The sequence below is a fragment of the Arvicanthis niloticus genome, chromosome 3 (genome assembly GCF_011762505.2).
Source record: "Arvicanthis niloticus isolate mArvNil1 chromosome 3, mArvNil1.pat.X, whole genome shotgun sequence".
Taxonomy (NCBI): Eukaryota; Metazoa; Chordata; class Mammalia; order Rodentia; family Muridae; genus Arvicanthis; species Arvicanthis niloticus.
Window position 1 is genome coordinate 55,001,413 of NC_047660.1, and position 25,029 is coordinate 55,026,441.

The following is a 25,029-nucleotide window of genomic DNA, read 5'->3' on the forward strand; positions in this document are numbered from 1 at the left end:
TGTCTGATAGATGGAAAGATCTAGAATCAGAATTGTACAGTGATAGGTCAGAGCACTCACAAGCTTTCAGTCATGTAAGCAATAACATTGTGCCACTAGGACTCACAGTAGATTTTTCTTTTGTAAATCTGATGGTCAAATTGCAGAGAGTGTAACCTGACACTTGGTGGAGGAAGAGAAAGGAAGGGTGAATGTAGGCAGAGAAGTAAGTGCTGTTGAATAAGACACGAGGACAAGCAGTGGGTAAGTGTGCTCTTCTGATCATTATTGCCTGAGGCCTGGCTCTCAGCCGCTCTTTCCTCATGTTCCTCTAGCTTTTAGTAAATGTTCCCAACATTTGCCATGCCATCTTCTATCTCAAGGCTAAAGGGCTGCCGCTGCCTTCTGCACAGCCCCTGACAGTTACATCTCTGGAGACGGCTCTACCCTCAGTGAACAGCAGTCTTCTGCAGACAGTTACTGTTGGGGTAGACAGTTGGCTGCAGGGTGGTTTATCAGCATGTCAGACCAGAGTCTGGCAGGCATTAGAAATAACTATAAATTTCCCAAAGTCCCAGGAATTTCATTCCAGTCTTCATCAGCAGCTGAACAACCTAGGGTTTTCCCCCAAAGATGTTTCCTAAGCATGTTCCTAAGGCAAACAGGTCAGGTGATCTAATGACAGGTAGATGGAAGTGAGGTAAAAACCCTGTTTATGACTGAGAATGGATGTTCTGAAGATGCCATGGGGGGATTTATAAGAGCTGTAAGCACAGTTTAACCTGTAGTAACCATGATAGCTCAAGAAATATTCATGGGTATCTTGGGAAGTCATTAGGATGGGGTGCAGATAGCTGGGAGAATTGTATAGGGGAAGGGTTGTATGCCAGGATCTAGTCCTTTAACCGCCTTTTCTGCCTCAGCAACCAAGGGTGTCTTCACCCTTGACGACAGGCTGAACTGATTGATGTTCAGTTCCTTCTTTAACTTGGAGCCCCATGTTCCTATGGAAACCCCTCATCTTTCAAAGCTGAACTCTGCTGCTAGCACTGAGTTTTTTCACATGGTCCATCCTCTTACCCTTTCACATTGACTCTGAGAGAAGGATGAGCACAGTAAAGCTCAGAGAGGTCACTTGAACAAAGGCAACATGCTGTGGGGATCGGAACTCACCAGGGCTGCATACTCAGAGCTACGGAACATTCTACCCTTTCCTGCTTATGGGTCCAGCGGATGCTCCCTTTGTAATAATCTAGTCCTGCACTGGATATGAGCATGGTGAGCCCAGTTTGACTTCTATGCTTCAGTCCTTTCTCACATGACTCTTCCTTCTTACAGAGTCTTGACCCACTCCCATCCCAACATCACATCCTCATGTTCCTCTCAAGCTGCTCTAGGACAGGGCTGGCAAATGATTTCTAACGGTCCAGATGGCTAATGTTTGAGGTTTTGTAGGCCATACAGTCTTGGTTGTTCCTCACTACTGCTGCTGTGGAGTGAAGGCAGCACAGACAGCGTATACACAGTGAGTGTAGCTTACTCTAGTAAACCTTATTTAGTGACACCTGAATGTGAATCTCATAGAGTTTTCATGTGTAAAGAACCATTTTTTCTTCCTGATTGTATTTTAACCATTAAAAAAAAGGACAAAAAAAAAAAAAAAAAAAAAAAAAAAAAAAAAAAAAAAAAAAAAAAAAAAAAACAAAAAAACCCAAACCTTAGCTCATGGAGCATACAAAACCAGGAGGTAAACTGTGTTTGATTGGTTGACAGTGTTTTGCCAACACCTGTCGTAGAAATGTAGGATGGTGACCATTTACCTATGGGTAAAATTGTCTCTGTTCATTCCCTTAAAAGCATATACGATTCAAAGCTTCCAGTGCGGGAGAAAGCTTTGTCACCTAGAGGGTTTCAGGCAGTGGCGGCTGGGATGCAAGGGGTGGGCGAGGTAGCAGCCAGTGGATAGCTGCCTCTGCGTGAAATAAGGTCAGGCTTGCTGGGAGGCTATTGTCTCTTCAGTGAAAATGTTAGATTTAAATCCTATATGCCATTTATCTTTGAGCTCTGTATAGAGAGAAAGGTCTTGCTTTGGTTTCTGTAAAAATACCAGGCTTAGATCTCTTTGTATGAGCTGTCATCAGCCATTCTGAGGGCTGATCCTGTAAATTCATGCTTTTTAGCGTTGGCAGAGGGATTGCTTTTGTTTTCGAACAATTTCCCGGTGTGTTCTTTTCAACTGGGACTTACATCAGGTTTTAACTTTAGCTCTACTTTTCATCTCTGATGGGTTTGAAAGACATGGGTCCCTGCCATTGCACCACAGAGGACTGCTTCAGTGTCCTTCCTCGATGCTGGGAAAAGATACAGCTGGCTGCCAGTCCTCTTCTGTGTTCACAAAGATAGCATAGCGGAGTATTTCTCTGCACTTGGTTACCAGGTGATCCACAGTGACCTGCCTGGGACTTAACCTGTGATTTCTGGAAGCTCTTGTAGGGATTGCATTGTACCTACTCTGGGGTGTCCTTGGAGTGAAAACTTCCACTAAATATCACTATTTGCAGAATTTGGAAAGAAACACAGGGATGAAATACTTGACAGAAGCAATTTAGGGCAGGAAGGCTTTATTGTAGCTCATACTTCCCAATGTGGAGGGTGTGGCAGTACCCCACATCTCGTGTTGGTGGCTGTGTGAGCAGGAGGAGGCTCTGTCGAATCTCAGCAGATCAGGATGCAGGGAGGTTGGGGAATGAACTCAGGCCATGGGCATAGGTGGCTCCAAACCTTCAATCCCCGCCCTTTCAAACTAATGTTGGCCAACTAGCCTCCATAGTGTCCCAAAACAGTGCCTCCAGCTGGGAACCAGCCACCCTTTGAGAAGATCATCCCACACTCTAAGGAATATTTGTATCATATCTTTTTCTGCAAACTAGGGTCTGCTTATCCTAGGGGAGTGAGGGGACAGTAATAACAAGACATAACTTCCTTGTCACTATTTCTATGAACATGGATATTTTATGTTCTAATTACAATACACAAGAAAGGAAACTCATGTAGAGCTTGGTTTCCTTAGCACCAGGCCAGGTTCCTTCTCATCCCCACCTTTCCATGCTAGCAGCCACAAGAGGAATAGTACAGTCAAGATTCTGTGCAGGAGCCTGACTTACACAGCCACCCTTTGAGAAGATCATCCCACACTCTAAGGAATATTTCTATCGTACCTTTTTCTGCAAACTAGGGTCTGCTTATCCTAGGGGAGTGAGGGGACAGTAATAACAAGACATAACTTCCTTGTCACTATTTCTTCCTAAAATGTTTTGATTTATGTTATATCATCAAGCAATAGTTGTGTGTTATTATTGGCTTAAAATTAAGCTTAGAAGATTTTTTAACATCTTGTTCCCTGTTGGAGTGGATTTATTCTCTGATTTTTTCTCTCTGAGGTAATTCTGTAGTGATTCTCTTCTATTAGAGAAGTGGGACCATTGTTTGTCTATCCTTTGGGATGGTTATGCACATAGACTACAAACTCAGAGACTTTAATTGCATAATGGCTTAGCACTGTATACCTGTTAGTACTGTGCCCTGGGAAGGAGAGTCCTTTCAGTTTGCATTATGCCCCTTGAGCAATGTGTAAGCTCACATTTTAAACAATTAGATAATATATTTACATGTTTAGAATTTCTCACAAGCTAAAAAAATATCTTTTTTTTGAAATAATTTAAGCTGTCTGGTATTTACCATACATGTGGATTTGTAGCTAAAGCTCAAGTAATCAGCATATGAGGTTGTCTCCTAGGAAACCTCATTAGTCTCTAACAATTAACATTCTTCTCATAAGGTTTTGTTTAGATCTTGTTATTAGAATGTGAAAATAGCTATCTAAAAAGGTATAGATTTTAGGAAGAGCATTAGTTTTGAACCAATGTCCATAATGATATATTCCAATTGAAAGAGATGAAAAAGTGGAAAAATGAATACTCAAGTTGTGAGCATGCCCATAATCTATGCCAGGTTCAGTCAAGTCAGCTGTGTGGGCAAGAAGTAAGAGTTGGCATTTGTTTAGTTACATTTGAATTTCAAACTCATTCATCACCAGTTTTTAAAGAATCCCTATTGGATAATGTTAGTGCCTTTGCCAAGATTTAAGTGGGCGTTTCTCTACTCTGTTCCACTTATTTACAGTTCCTTCCTTCTGCTCACAGTTCATCAACCTGATCTTATAGTGAATCTTTGAGTCAGGTGATATAAGTCTCCCAATTTATATTTTAGAATTATTTTCAATTCTTTGATTTTTTTCTATATAACATTCAGAATCAATTTGTCAACATCAACAAAAACTTTCCAATGTGCTCTCCTAGCATGCATGACGCTCTGGCTGTGCTCTCCAGCCTGGCTAGGCATGGTGGCACACACCTGAAATCCCAGCATTTAGCTGGTAAAGGTGAGAACATCCAGAGTTCAAAGTCACCTTCAGTTGCACAGCTGAGTTCAGGGTCAGCCTGGCCTTTAAGAAACCATGTCCAAAAGGTAATCATAAGTAAATTTGGGGAATTATTATTTTAGGAATGTTGAGTGAGTCTTATGATCTATGAACATGGTATGTCCTCCATTTCCTTAATCTCCTTTAATTTCCCTCAGTAATGTTGTGTAGTTTTCTGGGCACCAGTCTAGATATCTCCTTTAAGCACTTGTTGTTGATGATACAGTAAACCCCTTTTAAAAGCTCAACTTCCACTTAGCCACTGACACTATGTGCACATCTAGTTTACTTTTGTCTGTTGATCTAGTGTTCTGTGAGTGTCAGAAGCTTTACTTACGAATACCAATGCTTCCTCTCTTAGGATGCAATCATGGTTTTTGCATGAAAAGAAAGTTTTTCTTTTTTCTTTTGATTTGATTGTAGTATATTATGGAACCTTCACTGCTATGTTAAATACACGTTAAGTGTTAAGTAAAGGTTAAATGTCTTAAATACAGAAGTGAAGTATAAGCACATTCCTGCCCTATTTCCAATTTAAGGCTAAAACCATTATTATTATTATTTTTTTTGCCATTAAATACGATACTAGGAAAAAAAAACCACATCATATGTGGATTTCAAAAAAGGTGTCCTGTATTAAGCTTCCATCCTAGTTTACCAAGAAGTTTTAAAAAATTCACAAATAGATGTTGAATTGTCAAATGGTTTCAAGAATCCATTGAGAAGTTTTAGACTTTTCCCAGTTAGATTATTTTAAAAGGCAGCTGTAGAGAGACAGAAGGCAGAAAGAAAGAGAGGCTTGGTCTGATCTTAAGTGGATCCATGTTTATTCACAGTGAGCAGGCATCTTTGTCACTCATGTGTGCTGCTGATGGCCAAAGTGCTTATAGAGGAAGATGATATGTGACCCTCTATAGGGGCAGAAATGACTTCTGTAGTCTGCAAGGGAAGCTGGGAAATGTAATCTTTCAGCAGGAAACTATTGCCTCCCCCCGCTACCCTCACCCTCATATTTAGTCTATCATATGTATTACTATTACTGGGCTTTCTGAATGTCAAAATGACAAGTTCTTGGGTCAACTCACTGGGCCATAATTCCTAGCCTTTTGCTATCTTTCTGCATTCAGTATTCTTAAAGGGTTTTTGTGTTTATGCTCACAAGGAAGTGTCTATATTTCTTTAGATGTTTTTGTTTTGTTTTGTGTTTGTTTGTTTTCCAGTTTTGACATCATGGTCAGGCAGGTCTTAAAAGCTTAGGAAAACTGTGCCCTCTCTCTTTCATGAAGTAGTTTACATAGGACTGATGAACTTTGTTATTTAAATGTATTTCGAACGTTTCAGGGAAATATATGAGCATGAAGTTTCTATGTCAAAATCTCTAAGTTTTTGTGTTACTTGGGTAATTCTCATCTCTTGAGGTGTGGGAGAGTTTGGTTTGTTGCTGCTTGCTTCCATTTATATCCCTCTATATAAGCTCTGAGATAAACATAGGGATTGTTTTGATATTGTTCATTTCACATGATCCCAGTGTAAAGTGTTCTTGGGAGAGGGAACCAGGGAACATTGCTGGAACGGGTCTCTCCTGACACATTTCTTATGGAGTTAAAGTGAGTGTGGGTGTGAGGACATCTAGCATGACCTGCTCAGCCATAGTTCCAGAATGTAGTTCCTATCTTAGACTCAGCCCTGTGAGAACCATTCCAGGGGAGGCCGTGGCCTCTGTGCTGTCCAGGCCTACAACTGCTCTTGCTCACAGCTGTGCCCAGAGCCTCTGCAGCTTCCCTAGGGCCTTGACCTGGATTCCAGCTGCACAGCCATAGTGTATACTGGGTGTATTTTGCCTGTCCCCTGAAGAAGAAAAGTTGAATATCTTTTGAGGAGTTCCTGCTGAGGCAAGCCCTCTTTTTCCCAGCATACCCTTCCTTAGTCCCCTCCCCCACCCTGAGTGTACCATGTCAAGGGTCCTCAGCCCCAAAAGTGACTCTTTTATTATAGTTCATATTATGGACATGAGATTGGTTAGCCACCCTTTGAGTTGAAACTGTGATTTTTTTTTTTTTTTTTTTTTTTTTTTTGGCTTCAGTTGCATGAAGAGTGGGAGACACCGATGTGCATTCACCTGACAACCGCTCCCAATGTCAACCACAATTAAAGTTTCCAGACCTGATTTTTATTCCCTTTACACAAGAGACAAAAAGGATCTGTTAATGTTTCACACAAGTAAAAGCAACCTAACCGTCTTTATACTTTCATATAAACAAAGGGGGAAAGAAGGCTCTCAAATTCAGCTACATAACCAGCCAACCACGCAAAACTCCACCAAAACCCAGAAGATTTTCTCTATTGTAGTGAGGCCTTTGGCATGAATTTAAGTTTTGCTTCTCTGGGAATTCTGGAAAAACACTTTTTCTTCATTGTTTTTCTAAGCCCCGCAAAGCAGAGATAGAACTTCCCCCAAACAAAGCAGCAGGAAAAGGTACTAACAATTCCCTGGATGACACAAATGAATAAAAATTGCCAAAATTATCGTGAAAATGCTAAAAGCTGGGCTTGGATATTTCCTGCACCATCCTTAGACTTTGTTGGTTCAGAAATGCCTGCTTTAGTAGTGCCAACACATGGGAGTAGTGATGGAGCACATCTGTGGAGAAAATAAATCACATAGCCAGTGTCTCCAACTTAGAAGTAGTGTGTGTTCTAGGCTCTGATTTGTGAATCAGTTAGACTGGAAATTTTTTTCCCCTATGGAAATTAGCTTTATAAAAAGTGGCTTGCTTTCTTGGCTTAATTAGTTCCTCTTCAAAAAAAATTGCATTGTTTCCTTCATTAGAACATATTACTATTTTACTTTCATATTTCTGGATAATAAGCAATTCCAAAACTCACAGCTTAAAACAATAATCTCCTATCATCTCATGGTGTTTTGAGGCTAGGAATCTGGGTGTGGTCTAGCTGGATTCCCCAGGTCAGAGTCCCTCAGGAAGCTGCTGTGTGTCAAATGGTCTTCATCTTGTCAGTTTCACTCATTCGACCTTTCTCGGGCCTTAGTGTCTTGTCACATGGGCTTTCTCACAGGGCTGCCTCATCATCTCGTGGTAACAGATGCCTCCTGCCATAAGCCACCCAGGAGAGAACAAAAGAGCACTTAAGACAGATGTCAGGTACTACCTGTGCTGAGAGCTGACCTCCCTCCCATCCCTCCCATTGTGTTCCATCCAACAAAGACACATTACTAAGCCTAGGCCATACTCTAGGGAAAGGCATCCAAACCCCACAGCAGAGCAGAGAAGTCATGGCTATGTACTTGGAGCTGGGGGAGCATCTATCTGTCCTCAAACTTACCAAGCCCCACCAACACCATGTTTTCAGATGACACCACAGCCTGGCTGGCACCTGGGTTCCAGCTTCTTGGGCTAGCCATTAGCTTCATATCGTAATATGGAATTGGGCCTTGGAATTAGAAATGTGTGTTACATTCAAATGATAGTTGTTCTAAAACAAGTGGTTTCTGCCCTAAGCTGGGAGGGAATCTGTTCCCAATGGCATGAAATTTGTTTCAGATTAGTAGATGGGCAGCTTGGGGAAGTAAGTTATCAGTATGGAGGGTGTTTTCTTGATGCTATGCAGGAAAATGTATTCTCTCACTGCAAAAATATAGAGGCCACATGGTTATATTGAAGACTCATTACAGGCCAAGTAGGCCCACGTGGGGTAACTTACCACCATATATGCCAGCATGTTTGTGGGGAATTGGTTCTGGGTCTCAGGCATCTGCCTTACTTTCAGTGCAACTCATTTTTAAGTTGGGGACTTGCCTGAGTTCCTTTGGCTGCTTCCCAGAGGCGTTTCTCACAGTAGTTTACATTCTGAGCTGTCAGTTTTTGTGGATAGGTACGTGACAGAAAACACCAATTACTGTAATTTACTCTTATCACTGAGAACCTGGCAGACCTATCAAGGTATAACTTTACTCAAAATCAGATCTTCTGCAGTGTGTCCTAATTCTCTTTGTAAGTAATGTTTGACAGGTCATAGTTATCTGCTCCATTTCTGGGGCTGTGGGGTCTAAATCAGGCTTTCCCAAAACCCCTGATCCACTTTGGATCCCATTCAGGCAAATCTATATGGAAGCAGATGCTCCCTGCAGAGACTACCTCAGTTTGGTCCCAGTGTAGACCCTATGGAAGGTGCTTCTGCCTTCGTCCTTCCTGAATCCTGTATTTGTAAAAATTGCTCCCATTCCATTCAGCAGCAGCTCAACCAGTCATTAGGCCATTTCCCCAGAAGTGACCTATCACCAGGATCCGAAAGCTTTTGCTTGAGCATACACACAAGGAAGATAATAGACGCCCAGCATTTTGCCCTCAACTCTGTTCCTTCATGAATTTAGATGCCAAGATCTATTTGTGCAATACTTAGATGTTCTTATTAGCATAGAAAGACAAGTAAAAATAATCACAGAAGGCCTTTATGTGTCACTTCTAAAGCCAGGGTTGGAGATTTCTGTTCATCATGTTTCTCAGTGTGGACACGGCCTGAATTATCCAACTTCCCTTAATTAGCTGTGAATGCGCCGTTATCTCAGAAGGCCAGGTCCTTAGACACCATCTTCAGTACAGCCAATTCAAAGGTGCTCTGTCTCCAGGAAGAGTTGATTCTAAAAATCTCTCTCTCTCTCTCTCTCTCTCTCTCTCTCTCTCTCTCTCTCTCTCTCTCTGTGTATTTGTGTGTGTTTGTCTCTCTGTGGTATGTGTGTGTGTGTATCTGTGTGTGTTTCTCTCTGTATATCTGTGATATCTGTGTGTATGTCTCTCTCTCTCTCTCTCTCTCTCTCTCTCTCTCTCTCTCTCTCTCTCTCTCTCTCTCTGTGTGTATATACCTGGAGTTGGTAGAGAGGGACTTGTGGGTGCCTGTTCCATGGTACACAAGGAGAGACCAGAGGACAACTTTGTGGATTTGGTTCTCCCCTTTCACACTTACATAGGTTCTAGGGATTGAACTCAGGTGCAAGGCTTACCCATCAAGCACTCTTACCCGCTGAGCCATCTTGATGGCCTGGATTTTTAAAAAAATTTATTGATGTATTGTTCAGTTGATGGCTTTATCATAAAACTTATTTTTGATGCAAGTATGAGTGAGATGTTCAAACCGATTTTAAAAATCACCAGACTTCTAAGAAGTGTGTCCCTATGATGTAGAGGAAAATAACAGAGGCGACAAAAACGGAAAACATGAAAAGGGAGAGGTAGGTAGCCAGGCAGAGAAATAATTCAAACAAGCACCACGTCCTCCCTCTGTTGTCCCCTAAAATAAAAGAGAGACATTTCCAGTTTTACTTTTAATCATCTCCAAGTCCTGTCTAGAATTTGGAGTGACCGGTGTTTTAAAAATATTTCCTCAATTTAAACAGGCTCTGGAGACCACACAACAGTTTTCAAGGGGAAACATAGCACCCTTCCTTTCTTGAGGTCTCTTAACCCCATGCCATTTTAAAGTGATTTGCAGAATTGCTTTTGTGATTCAGGTGGGGTCATCTGGGGACTTTGTCACAAGGCTGGTACAGTCTGAGCCCTAAGTAGTTCAACAGTCTTCAGCTTAGGGACAGGCTCCTGGGCTACATGGTGTTTACAATGGTGGTGACTGTGAACAGTTGAAATGTTTGGTATTTGTATTTCCAAAAAGGAAATATATCACCAAGAACAGAGCTCAAAAGTAATAGGATGGTTTGTCGCGTGCATGTGAGTGTGCATGCGTGTGTTGTGTGTTGTTTTTTAAGCAAACCTCAGTGTGTCATACATACTCTCCTATACTTCCCTTTCCTTGTTCCATATGAGGGTGCCTTCTTATTTCACAGGATTTGTTTTCTACAAAAGAATGTCACTGATGCTCTTTTTTTCTATATGAACCTTGCATTTAATACTTAGCCATAAGCAAAGAAACAGTATCTTATCTTGCAGATCCAGTCTGTGCTGAACCTTGCCAGTGTCCCACCCCTTTATCCTTACGTTCTTTTCTTCCTTTATGATCTCTGGAAACAGACAATGACTTCAGAAGCTGGGCACCTCTTTATTTAACAGAGGTCATCCTGTACAAAGCCACCACTGTGTTCAGACCACCACAATTTGTCTGTCTTAAAAATCACATATTTTTAGCTCTGCCTGCTTTATTCCCTGTGTGAAAGGAGAATGAACAGAGATGAGTTTGCTGTGAGGTTTGTACCACTAGAGCCTGTGCTTCCAAGCACAAAATAATGTCAAAATTCCTTTTCTATGGGAGAATAGCAGCCACAGAACCAACCAGGCCCTCTCTGGCCCAGACCTAAGTATAATGCTGCCTGATATTGCCAGAGATGCTGTAGGGAAGGAGGGTATCCGCTGGAACAGATTGCATGGGGGAAGACGGGGCCCCTCTGGCTCAGCTGAGTACCAGGCTGACCATTTATCACTGTCAGAGAGGAAGGGATTGGGGGCAGGGAGTCGCCCAGCCACTCCTGCTCAGCTGCTGACTGACAGCTGACAGCACCATGTACCATCTCCACGAAGCCCATGTGCCATCAAGGGAGAGTGTAGCTACCTGCTTGGGCTGCTGACAGGCTCACAGAGAAGAAAGAAAAGATCAGCAGAGTGCTCTGGGATGTCAGTGAGCTGTGAACTGCCTGCTCTGCACAGTGTTGTGTGCAACTGTTAGTGGCAGCTGACTTCAGTGTGTATAGGAAGCACTGGGGTAGGCTCCAAGGAAATAATATGGCTGGTGATTGGCTGAGAAGATGCCTCTGAGGTCTATGTACCTTAATTACATTTCAAGGACTTGACTGTGCTGTGAGGCTGTTATTTTAATATGCCCAAACTGGTCTTCCCAACAAATACCAGGGAGAACGTGAACAGCTATGCGTCAGCCATCTACCAGGGCCACAAAACAGTGTGGACCAGCAAAGCTCAGCCCCTGCCACTCTAATGTTTTAAAAAACAATATTAGAAGTTTGATTCTGCTGTCTTCTGAAAGATATGTTTGCCATGCATATAAAAATCTACATTGTGCTTTAGAAGCCATAAAACACAGAGACATGTTAGTGTGGAAAGGACTGGTCTTGACTTCTGTATGCCAGCATTTTCAACAGTTCCATTTACAAGGACATCACTGAATTCTTCAGGCTGAAACACAGATCTTAATCCATAAGGTAGTTTTATTTTAAATGCAGTTTATACTTTTAATATTATCTGTTTTTCAAATGTATGTAATATTGGACATATACATATATATGCATGCATGTATAGTATGTGTGCATGTAGAGGCTAGAGGTTAACCTAAGTATGTTCCTCTATTGTTTTTCTCCTTGCCATTTGAGACAGGGTCTGTCACAGAACCTGCCATTCACTGATCAACTAGACTGGCTGGCCTTTGTGTTTTGAGGATCGCCTGTCCTCCCTCCCCACACTGGTGTTACAGATGAGTGCAGCCATGCTTGGCTTTCTTTATATAAATGCTGGCTATCTGAACTCAGATCCTTATGCTTGGATGGCAGGTTATAGTTTACTGACTGAACTATCCCCTCTCCCCCCCCACCCCAACTCTGATTTTGATACCCATTAGGAATTACTTGTGTTAATGGAAAGAGATTTCTTGAAGTCAGGAAATGTCCATCCTACAACATATGCATTTCCAAGTGCAGAAGTCAGCTGCAGTGCTTCAGTGTGGTGATTATTAAAAGCATCACCAACGTGAAATGCTCCAGATGAAAGGGATGATGATGAAATGCATTTCCTGTGGCGAGCCTGGGAACTCAGGTGCCCTGGGGATTGCAGCAGAGCAAGGAGCTTTAAGAGCACCAGCCTGCTCTGGTGCAAAAGCTGGGGTGCATGAATATGACCAACAATCCCGAGGAGGGGGATGGCTGTGTTCACTGTTGAAGGGTGATGACAGGGAAGACACTTCATCTTTCTCTTTGTGTCACTGACATGAAGCACAGAGCCTGGCAAAGAACCAGCAACCCATAAGCTTCCCAGTTTGCTTGGCTAGAGGATGGGTTCTTCCGCTGCGCCATGCCAGGGCCGATCTGCTCCCCATCCCCCGTGTCAACCTTCCTCATCCTTCCTGCACACGTCTGTCTCTTCAGTTTATGAACTAATGAACTCATCAGCCCCGCTGCTGTCCAGAGCAATGTCTCAGCCCCCATCCGACAGAAACAAATAACCTGGCCACACAGCTGCTTCCACTGCAAGTCCCTGAGCAGCTGAGGTCTCATCCCTCAGGGCAAGACTGAGTTCATGGTGCCTGGATCATAGAGAGGAAGGGGTTGCTTAGACCTGACAGGAGGGCCGGCAGCACACTGGCCTGCTGGTGATTTTCATACAGAGAAGCCTGCTGTCTTCTCTGGAGCTGTATACCAGATTGAGCCCAGAAGAAAACATTTTGATTTTTTTTTTTAAATACTGATTTAAAAATTTTCCCTAAAATCCCCCGTAATCTAGCACATGGCAGCAGCCACTGTCCTGTTGTCATTTGTCTGTGTCTTTATCTTTTCCTTAATTAGCAGGGGGCTTGTAACCTACTCTCTTATTCCTATTCTTCACTTCCTGATGCCATAGAAAAACCAATATGATAATCCTTTAGAAATGATTATATAACCTTCTATCTTAGGATGTCATACCTTAGTTCTTGTTGCTGTTGTTGTTAACCTTCACCCAAATGCTGTATCCCCAAACTGTAAAAGCTGAATGTCCAAAAGCAGATAAGACTCCATGGGCATGAGATCATTCTCTCTTCTTCCCCAGAGTCCCTGCCTTACATTTGAGAGACATACAAACTGTCCTTGATGATGTGTAGGAGACTCAAGGCAGGATCTGGTAAGCTTTTTGGAGAGAGCCCTCCACTGAAGATGGCTGCTCCAAAGTTAGATCTTGGAAGATACATGGGAACCCTACTTACTTCTACCAGTTGCTTTGAATGTGTGATCCAGAGAAGGAGTGTTAAAGAGTTAAGGGAAGAGATTGGGAGACTCTTGTTTTGGGAGGTCAATAGAGTTTTCTTTCCATCCCAGGCCCAGTGAGAATGTTCATCATTGAGGGTCACTGCTTAGAAGCAGTGCTGGTTAATTTTAACTGTCACCTCAACACAGCCTAGACTCACTTGAGAAGGGACTCTCAATTGAGGTAGGAATCGCCTAGATAAGATTGTCATTCGGGCATGTCTATGGGGGCTTGTCTTGATTGTTAATGGAAATGGGAAGACCTAGCCCATTGTGAGCAGCATCATTTCATGGGCTGGGTACCCTTGACCATGTAAGAGTGAAGAAAGCTAGCATTAACTAGTACTAACCAGCAAACAAACAAGCAGCAGCATCCATTTTTCTTGGCTCCTGACTGTATTAATTCTACCAGGTGAGAATAAAACCACTCCCACTTTTTTTTTTTTTTTTTTTGCCAAATTTGAAGCAAGCTTTATTAAATTCTAGACAAGACTATAGATACTGGCCAGGTCTATACCTGGAATTCCGAGAGAATGACAGTGAATACATTAGTCAGGTGCTAATAAAGGCAAACTCCACAAGGCTGTGGGTTGTCCTGCCTTAGTCCAATAGCAAGCATACATCCTCATGTACTTCCTGTCTACATTCCTTCTGCCTATGTGTGATCAAGCACATCCTGTGCAGTTGGGGCAACCAACCTTGTTTACAGCAGTAAGAACATGTAGCTTGCTGCTTTATATGAACAACAGTCTCCAGCATTTCAGGAAGTTGTCTGTCCTTGGGCAAGTGGGACTTACAGGTTAGAGGCATTTTGTTTTCTAGATCTCAGGTTAATGTAAACTTAAAACATAACTTTAGCCCTCACAACTGTAGATTTGATGTGGCTAGCTGTCTCAAGAAATTGCCAGCAGTCTGGAATTATAAGTCAAATCAACCCCCTCCACAATTGCTTTTATCAGGATATTTTGTCGGGGTGAGGGTGTTGTCCCAGCAAAATAGTTTCTACTACTTACCACTTTGAAGGGCTAGAAACATAAAGAAAGGGGTTTCTCACTGGGTGTGGCCACATTGGGAAGCAGAGGGATGGTATTCTCAACCTTGTGTTCTTGTTCTCAACAAGTGCTTGGGGAAGAAAAAAAAAATGGAGCTGATTGTGTTCAGTCTGGCCACCTTGGTAAACAATGGTGTGGTCCTTATTTTGGGTCTAGTTCTTTGAGGACCCTATGGTTCTAGGGATGACTACTGCTCAATCTACTCATTCAGTTCTCTACATTAGACGACTGTTCCTGCATATGTGGCTATCTTAGGTCACTCATCATGGGGTGATTGTTACCACTTAGTGGTGAAAGTCCTGTCATGAGTGACCTGCTCACAAGAACCAGAGTTCCTGGGAACTTGAAAATCTCACTCAGTATCTCCAGCCCTGAAGAAGGGTAAGAGAAATTAGGTAAAGTTGAGGCAAATCAGCCTTATATTACTAGTTCAGAGGCAGCTACTACATGATCCGAATGCCTATTGTAAGGTTGAGCAGGAATCTGATTTGAAGGCAAATGGCTGGCAGAAGAGAAGACACAAAAATGGAGGCATAGATGCTAAGCTTGTGTCCTGCTTTTGGCTTTCAGACCCCCTTTCTTCAGTGTCTATGGTCTGAAGTGAGATTAGTACTTTGTGACAAGTTCTTGTTGCAGGCATAGTCAGGTCCAAAGCTCTCCCCACATTGTGGTGACTCTGAGTTCCAGTGGCTGAGCAGGACTTCCAGGACAGCAGCCCTTGTTCTTAGACTCTAACTGGGCAATATCCCATTGACTAGTCAGTCAGGAGGAGCCTGGGCTCAGGAAAAGGCTACGGATTGGGGTCTGCTCTCCAGCCTTCCATTTCCCTGCTACCTGCCTTCCTCTTTATCCATATGATACAGGTTTTAGCCATCATAATTTGAGTACAAGTCAGGCAGCCTAGGGCTGGGTGGTTATGTGTGGATCTGAATTATTGCAGACATGCTATTAGGCAGTTTGCTGTCCTTTGTTCAAGAAAGGAAACTGCCATAATATTTGGAGCATCTTAGACTTTCATAGAACAAAATATAGTAGCATCAGTTCCTTTTTCTAAAACCTTGAACATGTCCCCTGAGCCCCTTTCAAAAATGCCTGGCAGAGTTAACTCCGACCCTTGCTTACATTAACCTTTGTGTTCCTCAACTGAGAGGCTTTCAGAATAGATGAAAATCCACCCCCATCCTCATATACCCTTGACAGAGGACACATCATCACCATGGGCTGCACACATGGCTTTGGAAGGGCCCCCACTGAGCAGGGAGCAGGGGCAGGGACATGTGCTCAGCCAGCCAGATTGGAGGCCTCTACCCTGCTGTGACTGGGCCACAGATGTCTCTGCCTGTCACCCCTCCTGTCCTTCCCTACAGGAATCAATAGTGAAGATTCAGTTAATACAGTGTTGTTCTGTTTGGTGAGCTAGCTGGTTTCTGTTGTGAGTCACACCACTGATTTTGAAGTATAAACTTGTGAATGCTACCATTTACAGATACCTGTGCCACCCCCAAACTGTTAAGCAACATACTATGTTTAAAGGATGTCTCATTCTGGGCTCTCCAGCTACCTTAGATATGTTGCTGTAGCAGAATTTCAATGGGCAATGTTCTTTTGACTTCCAGGAACAACTTCTTTATTGCTGGATTTTGTTTGTTGAGACTCCTATAGCCTGGCCTCCTATAGCCCAGGCTAGCCTCAGATTCTCTACATAGCTGAGACTGACATTGAACTCCCGATCCTTCTGCCTCTACCTCCCATGTGCTGTCATGTCTGGGTTTTAATGGACTCACATTCCTCATATGCCCCCCCCCCCCGTACTCTCTTCTTACTCTAAAGCTATATACTGTATTGTTTCTTATCTGAAATTTTGATTTTTCAGGTGTTAGTGACCTGGGGTCTATAATCCAAAACGACAAAACAAAAAATTCTAGAAGTCATCAAGCTAAACAGTGTTAAGCTGTGTATTGTTCTGAGGGACATGAGGAAATATTGCACCATTCTACTCTGCTTTACCTAGAATATGGATCATCCCTTTGTCTGACTTCCCATACATTAGCCACTTAGCAGCCATCTTGGCTACCAGATTGATGTTTGCAGTACTGAGGTACTTGTATTAAAGTAATCCTTATTTTACTTAATCATGGCCCCAGAATTTATGAATAATGATTCAAAGGAGGTAGCAGGAAAAAAGGAAAACAGAGCAAAACAATTACCTTCCCCCTCAAAAACCTGCAAACACAGAAGGACAGATTAACTCTGGTATTATGTAGCAAGGCTGTCAGATAGAGAAAAACAGTATATAGAAGGTTGGTACTGTCCAAAGTTGGAAGCATCAACTTGGATTCCATCCATCCATCATAAACAAGTGGGCACTACTGCATGGTATTTGGTCAGTTATTGCTGCAACTGATTGGTAGAAGTGAGAAGGAAAACAACAATGTTTTTTTGGTCCCACCTTTCTGTTTCATTCACTCAGGGCAGGAATGACAGATGATTTTATTCCATGTTCTGTCTCTGAATGATAACTGACTCTCTGAACTCTTATAATGAGAAAGGATTGTGAGGTCACATTTAGGGATGAGAGAATGCTGAGTGGTTAGTGATGCCTGCTATGAGCATGGATGTGGAGGAGGAGGAAAAGAAAGAAGAGGAAGAAGAGGATGAGGAAGAGGATGAAGAAGAGAAGGAAGAGTTGGATACTGTTTCCTGACTTAAATCTTGGTGTTTTTTTTTTTTTTTTTTTTTTTTGATAGAGACCTTCTACACAGGTTATAGTTGTGCAATATTTGCAGTATGTCAGGCTTTACATACCTAATGTAATTCTCAGATCCACCCATGAAGTAGTTCAAACGAGGAAACAAAGTCACACACAGGTTAGTAATATATCAAGGTCCTATATCCAGGACATGGGAGAGGGTCATGATCAGGTTATTGTCCAGAGCCCAGCCTGTCATCCCTAGCCTGTCCTAGCTCTTGTTTGTTAATGTTGCATATTCTGCCACAGGGCTGACTTAAGACTCAATGATTTCTATTCCAGAAGAAAAATGCAAGATCACCTGATAGAAATGATTATATTTGGGCCTCAGGCTCTGGAATAAAGGAGGAAATAGGGGCCTTTCACCAGAGAGGACAGCACAGACTTCCTCCTTCCTGTCCAGCATGCAACATTTTCATGGCTACTTCCATCAGCATTGAGTCTTCCCAGAGGCAAGGAGATAAGGAGCTAGGAAGGAAGCCCCAACATATGAGGATGAGATGTTCCTCCCTGCTATCTAGGCCACCCCATTGGGGCACTGTTTCTGTGTGGCTATTTTAAATGTTCAACTGTATTATGAGGAAAACATGGCCTTTATATTATAAAAAAGTATATTATAGGCTTGGCCAAATGGCTCAGTTGTTGAAGTACTTGCCTTGCATGCATGAGGACCTGAGCTTACCTAGACCAGCTGGGCACAGGAGTGTGTGCTTGCCCTTCTAGTGCTGGGAAGTCAGGTGCAGGTGGATCCCTGGGCACTGGCTAGCCAGCCTAACCTAACTGGTGACTTCCAGACCAGTGAAAGATGGTGTCTCAAAAAACATGGCAAGTGGCACTTGAGGATTGACAGCTGAGGTTGTCTTCTGGTCTCCACATGTACTCATACATGCATTTACACAGACAGATATGATCCATTTGATCACATGTCACAACAATGTTTGAGTCACAACAGGCTATGGTTGATGGTGTCCCACTAAGATTTCATTGCAAAGTTAGTGATGTCTTGGCCAGCTTAGTTTGTGTAAACATACAGAAAAGTGTTTAATAACCTGTTTCTTAGACTGTTGCCCATTAAGTAATAGAGTAATATGGGTGTGTCTGTGAGTGTATGTGTGTCTATTCACTGGATCAAATAAGATGCATCTTTCATATTGGCTTGAAGAGAGTTTTAAATGTTATTTACTTCATTTATTAGCTTAACAAATACTTACTGAACACCTTTGTGTCACTGCCTGCTGGCATCATGGGGTGGTAAGAAGAAGGATATGGCCACTGACCTCCTTACCAGTCCCTGGGAGATTTGGTCTTTGTCCATGTAGTAACAGGAATGTTTAATGCAACCCTTAGTGGTCAAGTAGAGGGAGGAGAGACTTTGGAGCCATCCCTTACAGATGCTTAAAGGCTAGCAATGCTCATGGGGAGCCAGCGGAGATGGGAGAAATGTAGTTAATCTTGACTGTCAACTTGATTGCACTGAGACTTTCTTAGAAGGTTGATAAGCATGCCTCTGGGTGTGTCCATGAGGGTGATTCCAATAACAAAATGGGTGGGGAACCTTCCTTGAGTGTGAGTAGCATTGCCATATAGTGTGGGGGCCCTGGTGGAATAAAGGAGGAGAAGGGAAAGAGCCCACAAACACAGTCCTCTCTGCTTCCTGGCGGGCACTCTGTTCCATCTTGCAGTCTCACTATGACAGACCTAGACTATGAGACTGAGCCAAATGAACAATTCCTCCCTGAAACTGATTCTCAGATGTGGTTGTAAAAGCAGCAGTCATGATGGACACAGGCAGGTACTTAGGAGTTTATGTCATGTCATTTAGATTGTTTTGGTTTTTTTTTTTTTTTTTTTCCACGTTGAAAGAGAGCTCTGGTTACTTTGGGAAGAATGAATGGGCCCAGGATACAGAAAGGAAGTCATTAGAGGTCAGACAGGGAGGTCAAGGGTACTGAGACAAAGCCAGTTTACATGTTAAAGGGAGGGGTGGGTGATTAGGAGGATACAGGAGGTGAACTGGGCTAGACTTGGGGACACCATACAATACATGGGGGTAGGACAGGAGTGAGGAGAAGCAAGCCCAAGAGGTGGCAGGGTGGTGGCCTGTTCTTAAGGCAGTCAGGTCTGGACCCATTTCCTATGCTACCATGATTTCACAGGAGACACACCTTGTCTTGTGAGCTGGACCCACTTACAGGAGCATAGTTTAACTATGCTCCCTGAAAGTCCCACCAACAGCATGGAGGTCTCATGAAAAGGTGCCTCCTGAGCAAGAGTCCCTTGGGAAACTTTTAGGCAGTGGCACTACTAGAGTCACTCTACTGTTTCCATCTGACATAACCTGGGGAGGGGAGAGCCTCGTGAAGATCTCCTGACAGCTCCTAAGCCTCCCCAATCCCTCCACGAAGGAAGGGTAATAAGCCTGATCTCTTGATGGCAGGGTCACCTTGGACCTTACATCATGTCTCTGATGATTGTGTCCAATAGTGCCTGAAGGTCACAGGATGCTGCTGAGCCTGCTGTCTGTCTGTCTCCACCCTGGGCTGGCCTCTTCTCTTCTCTCTGATTTTTGTTACTTGCAAGCCAATGGAAACCCTTGAAATGAACTGATGGAATCCTATAAACTAAAAGGAGCCTCACAAACTCATGGAGTCTACATCATCCAGGCAATGCTGCAGAGAGTGCTGAGAAGCCCACAGTTTAGATAGGAACTTAAGGCCTCCTGTGACATGGTCCCATCACAATCTAGTGTTATACCTCATTATACCTGGACCAGATGGTTCTGTGGCTCAGATCCTCTGACACTCACCTAGGCTGTGTCCTTGTTGCCCTTTACCAGGGTTTAGTAGACCTAGTGTGACCCTTAAGTCACAAGGATGCTGAATGTCATGATTTAGCTGTTCCTCCTATATATTTTCTGGTAAATACTTGTACTTGAATGTTACCAGGGACATTATCAAATGTGTTCAGATGGAACATTTTCTGGAGTTCTCTCTATGAGGGTCTTGAGAACAAGTGTATGCTGGAAGCCCTAACCTGGAGGCTCATTCCATCTCTGCCAGCCCCTGCTTTACACTGGTGGTGAGACTTTGGGGCTGAGGGACTGTTGAAAAGCCCTGGATATCCATGGGGTTCTCAAGGCAGTTGTGACAGTGCTTGAATTGAATTGCTGTGGGATGCTATGCTTCCACTTCATCAGTATGTGATTGTTAGGCACCATCAGGAAGAGGTTCTCTTACTCAACCTGGATTACAGGGATTCTCTTGTTCTCTGGGTGGGGGGCCAGCTTCAGTAGAGACCCTCTGACCAAGGGTCCAGCATTTTTCAGTTATCCAAGTCTATAAGAAGTTGGACCCTGGCACAGTCATTTATAAAATGACATGTAATATCATTGAGATTGGATCTCATGTAAAGGGCTAGGGAGAAAATGGCTCATTCAGTAAAGTGCTGGCTGTTTGAACATAGGCGTCTAAGTTTGATTCCTAAAACCCATGCAAAAAGCTGGTTGTTATGGCACATGCTTCTAATCTCTGTGCTGGGGAGGCAGAGATGGGTACAATCTTTTAGGCTCCTTGACCATCCAGTCTTGCCAAATTAGTGAGCTGGAGGCCAATGAGAGACCCTGCCTCAAACAAACAAGCAACAATAACAAAACCTCAAATAAACAAAAGTGGATCATACCTGATGAATGACATCGAAGGCCGACTTCTGGCCTCCGCATGTACATGCATATATTTGTATGTCTACTTCCTCAACCCCACATGTGCCCATGCATGTGTGTGCACAAATTTAAAAAAAAAAAGGTACCTGAAACTCTCGTAAGAGGGTAAGATTTGGTGTGTTCCTATTTCATGAAGAGAAACAGGCTCGCTGGCACATTTAATGACATGTGTTAGGATGCATGTCAAACTTTACACTTAAAGTCACATCTCTTTCTTTCTTTTTCCAGCCAAACACCATGTCAGTGGCAACAGAACGGTTGAACCTTTCCCAGAGGGAACACAGATGGCTGTATTTGGTAAGATATCAACTCAGAAAGAAAACCCAAATACTGTGCAATGCTTCCTGCCAACTTTCTTAGCTGTAGTAAGTGTCCTCGGGGCTTCAAAATCTGGGCTCTTCTAGATATTTACAAGTCGTTACAGCCAAGAAAACTCTTGAGTTCTTAGTAATTTCTGGGCCCAGGAATACTTGCTTTGTAGAATCCAGTATGTTTTCTTGTCTAACTTTGACAGCCCAGATAGCACACTGTAAGTTTGCTATTTCTTTTGTCCACACTCATTAATTTAGTGTTTGAGCTTTCTTTCTTTTTCACATAGATGTATAACTTTGTCAAGTTGTTTGAAGTTATTATTAACCTCACCACCACACACACACACCACCACCACATACAGATATACATTTCTAATTGGATGGTTTCTTTATTCTCTATGAATTGAGTACATTCATTGGTAGAAAACATTAATTAAAAATATTTCAAGCAGAGCTGAGTCTAGTCCTCAGTTACACTTCTAGAAATTATAGTTGTGAAGCTGAGCTGAAGTTTTTGGCTAATTCCAAACCATGTGGTGAAGAAGTCTTCTTTGTCCGAGTTTTCCACCTCCATAGTTTCTGTCTCCCACACTTCTTTCCAAAAGCTGCTTCTGGCAGCTCTTTGCCTGCCTCTCCCTCCGCCCCTCCCTCCCTGCCTCCTCTCCTCCTTCCCTTCTTTACATTGGCTCACTTCTTTCCTTTCTTGCTTCTTCCTCTGGCCTTTTCTCTCTATCAAAGCCCTGAGGTCCTCTCAGACATGGCCACCTGTGACCACCAGAATTTTAACTGGAGGTCCAGTTCTCTCTCCCATTTGTTTCTTTCACCTTGTGGATAGGCTCCAGATCTCTGTCACTCTAGAAACTTTTATGTCACCTGACTTGACACCTCCTCCAGCAGCCATTCATAAGATGAATGGTAGTCTCTGCAAGGGCACAAGGCTGCTTATAGGCACTGAAATTTACTTGACTTAGAAAACTGCCTCAGTCCCTAAACAAGTACTTTCAGGATAGAATGTTCTCTTAGTCCCAGACGTAGAATCAGAACTAACCCAGAGGAGGGACAGTTGGGGAATTATGAAGCAGGTATTCAATGTTTCCTAACAGTCAATCTTGCTCCAACGGGCTATCACCATTTAAGATGTACCCATATGTGGTTAAAAATCATTGTGCTTAGAAATGTAAATGGGTGCTTCAGTTTCAGAGAAGACTTCTTGTAACAATGGACACTCTGTATCTTAGAGTCTAGAATGTTCACTGGGATTTCTGATTTAGTCATATTAACCTTTGTACCCTAGTAATTATATTACAGTGAAATATCCTTTTTATTGATGTGCAAATCATCCTTGTGATTATTTTTGTTTAAGTCTCTCAGGTTTGACAACCATGACATGCTAGAAACTACATTCTGTATTGTTATAGTTTGAGTCTGGAATGTCCCCAGAAGCTCAGCTGGTGGCACTGTGGGGGGAAGGGGCATAGTGGAAGGAAGTTAAGTCATTGGGAATGTGCCCTTGAAGCCACTATTGGGATCTCAGCCTGTCCTCCTACATATCTGCTTGACAGCCACCATGAGATCGTCAGCTTTGCTGTACCATGGCTACCACGCCATGATCCTCTGCCTTACCACAGGTTTCAGATGAAGGGCTGAACCATCATGGAGTCAACCCATGAGCAATAACTTATTTTCTCAGGCATGTTTGACAAAGTGATGACTAATATATACCTTGTTGAGAGTGACAAGTGACACAGGCACTTGCATCAGGGTCAGAGGCAGAAGGGTTGCTTTACATCTGAGGGCTCATTTGAAAAACAAACTAGTGAACAAACAAAAGGAGATGGACCACTTGCAGAATTCTTCAAGTTCACAATATCTAAAGGGCAAAATTATACAGAACCGAAAATAGCATATGCCTGACATCTAAAAATTCTGTCTTTAGAAGTGCAGCTTGGCTCTCTCTGCTGCTTAAATGAAGTTCCCAATTTGGCTAAGTGTATGTAGTCATTGCACAATGGGGGTTCCAGAGCTCTGCTCCTTTCCTGTCACTTGTCCACCTGGCTATGGGAGATGAGAGAACTGTTGGTGTGGGGAGGGCTCCTGTCACCTGGGTCACCTATAGCTGCACAGAAAAGGCCAGATTGAGACAGTACTTGACTTTGATCCTGCCAGCATTCAAGAGGCTGGTGGACTAGCTAGGCAGTTGGCTCTGTGAGGTCATGTGACTTACTCAGGGCTGCTGGGGCTTTGGAGCAGGGTTTGAGCCAGATCCTACTTTGTTTGGAACTGACATCTTTTTCTGATGTCACCTTTCTCCGCACTGCTTGAAGGAGCCCCACTAGGGCCCGATAGATTTAAAAAAAAAAAAAAAAAAAAGCCTTTCAGCCAGATCCACACACAAAAGCATGATTTCCAGCCAAGCCAATTTAGTAAATTGATTTGTAAACTCCTGTGTGTTCCCAGAGTGCTCTGAAGCACTCTTGAGACGCAGCTTTTGCTGGGAAAATTCGAAGTCTCCTCCAGCTCCCCCAACCCCCTTCGATTTCAGTAGCAAATAATGCAGACAGCACTGGCTGCATCTGCCTGCCTGTCAGTTACCCAGAGCAACAGTGGTACTTTTTACCTGTCCAAACGCCTCCTTCAGCCTTGGAGGTCTCAATACATTATGCCAAAACAGTGTCACCAACTGTGACTTCATCTAATGGCTGAAGATTCGAACACGCTGAGTGGAATGCCTACAGGGCAGCTTTATGGTTTAATCTAGTCTGCTGGTGACTGCCGGGCTGCAGTGAGGCCTGTAGATCCGCTTTGATGGATCAAAGCCACGCTGGTGTGAGAAATACAGAAGTGTGTTGTGCTCGACGGTCAGAGATGGCTCCTCAAACAAAGTCTCTGGCATTCAGTCTCTGCAAGTTATTTTAAACTCAAGATATTTTTTATTCTGCCTTTTGTAGTCAGTCAGTAAATATTTTTCCCCCAGATCTTCTTCCCCTCCCTTCATGGATTGGGCTGGTGTTGGAGAGAGCACAGGCCCTGGGTCCTGGTCCTCCTCAGGCTTGCTGCTAATGCTCACATACAGGTTAGAGGAAGCTTACACTCTGCAAAAGTGAAAGCGAACATTTTGCAGTTACGTAATGCCTTTGTCTGTGCTGTCTGAGAGCACCCTGTGGCCACCCTCCCTCTAATCTGTACAGTGCCCTGTGAAGTGGGCAGAGAAACGGAAGCATCTGGAGATGAAGGGCTCAGCCAAGCTGGGAGCCTACTTTCTCCCCTATGAGAACATCTTTGGCCAGATCTCCATGCCTGTGTCAGGACAGTTTTTCTCGGCTCCCAATATCTTAATGAAAGTGACAGCTGATGGCTGTGGGCCACTCTGTTCAACAGAGCATTAGGCTATAGCCCCCAGGGTCATGGAGTGTTGTCAGTTCAGAACGGCTACCTCCTCTGAAAAATTTACCACAGACAAGAGGATCTATCAGAGCAAATAAAAAATAAGAGCTTACTAATTGAGAAGGGTGTGCAGTGAATGAAGGACAAAAGATGCTGGTCACAAGCTACCGTTGAGAGAGGAGTTGTTTGGGGTTGAAAACCTATAGTCTCATAGCCAATCCTGGCTATTTACTTTGAGAGAAAAGATCTGAGAGGATGGTTTTTCAGCTGACATTCATTCTAAAGCCAAGAAAAAAGCCAGGTTCAAAACTAAGTGTTTTAGTTAGGAGAGATGACAAAGGTTCTGGTTAGTCAACAAAATGATGGACTGGGTATGAGGACTATCTTGTAC

At 43.2% G+C, this 25,029-nt stretch overlaps 1 protein-coding gene across 2 annotated transcripts in view; it reads left to right on the plus strand.

Annotated features, from left to right (window-relative positions):
* The window catches only part of Msra (methionine sulfoxide reductase A), a 311,518-nt gene that overhangs the window by 109,272 nt on the left and 177,217 nt on the right, over window positions 1-25,029 (plus strand). For both annotated transcript variants that reach the window (XM_034498957.2, XM_076930854.1), the window contains exon 2: window positions 21,172-21,240. In XM_034498957.2, coding sequence (XP_034354848.1) covers window positions 21,172-21,240 — 69 coding nt within the window. The remainder of the gene's footprint in view (window positions 1-21,171; window positions 21,241-25,029) is intronic.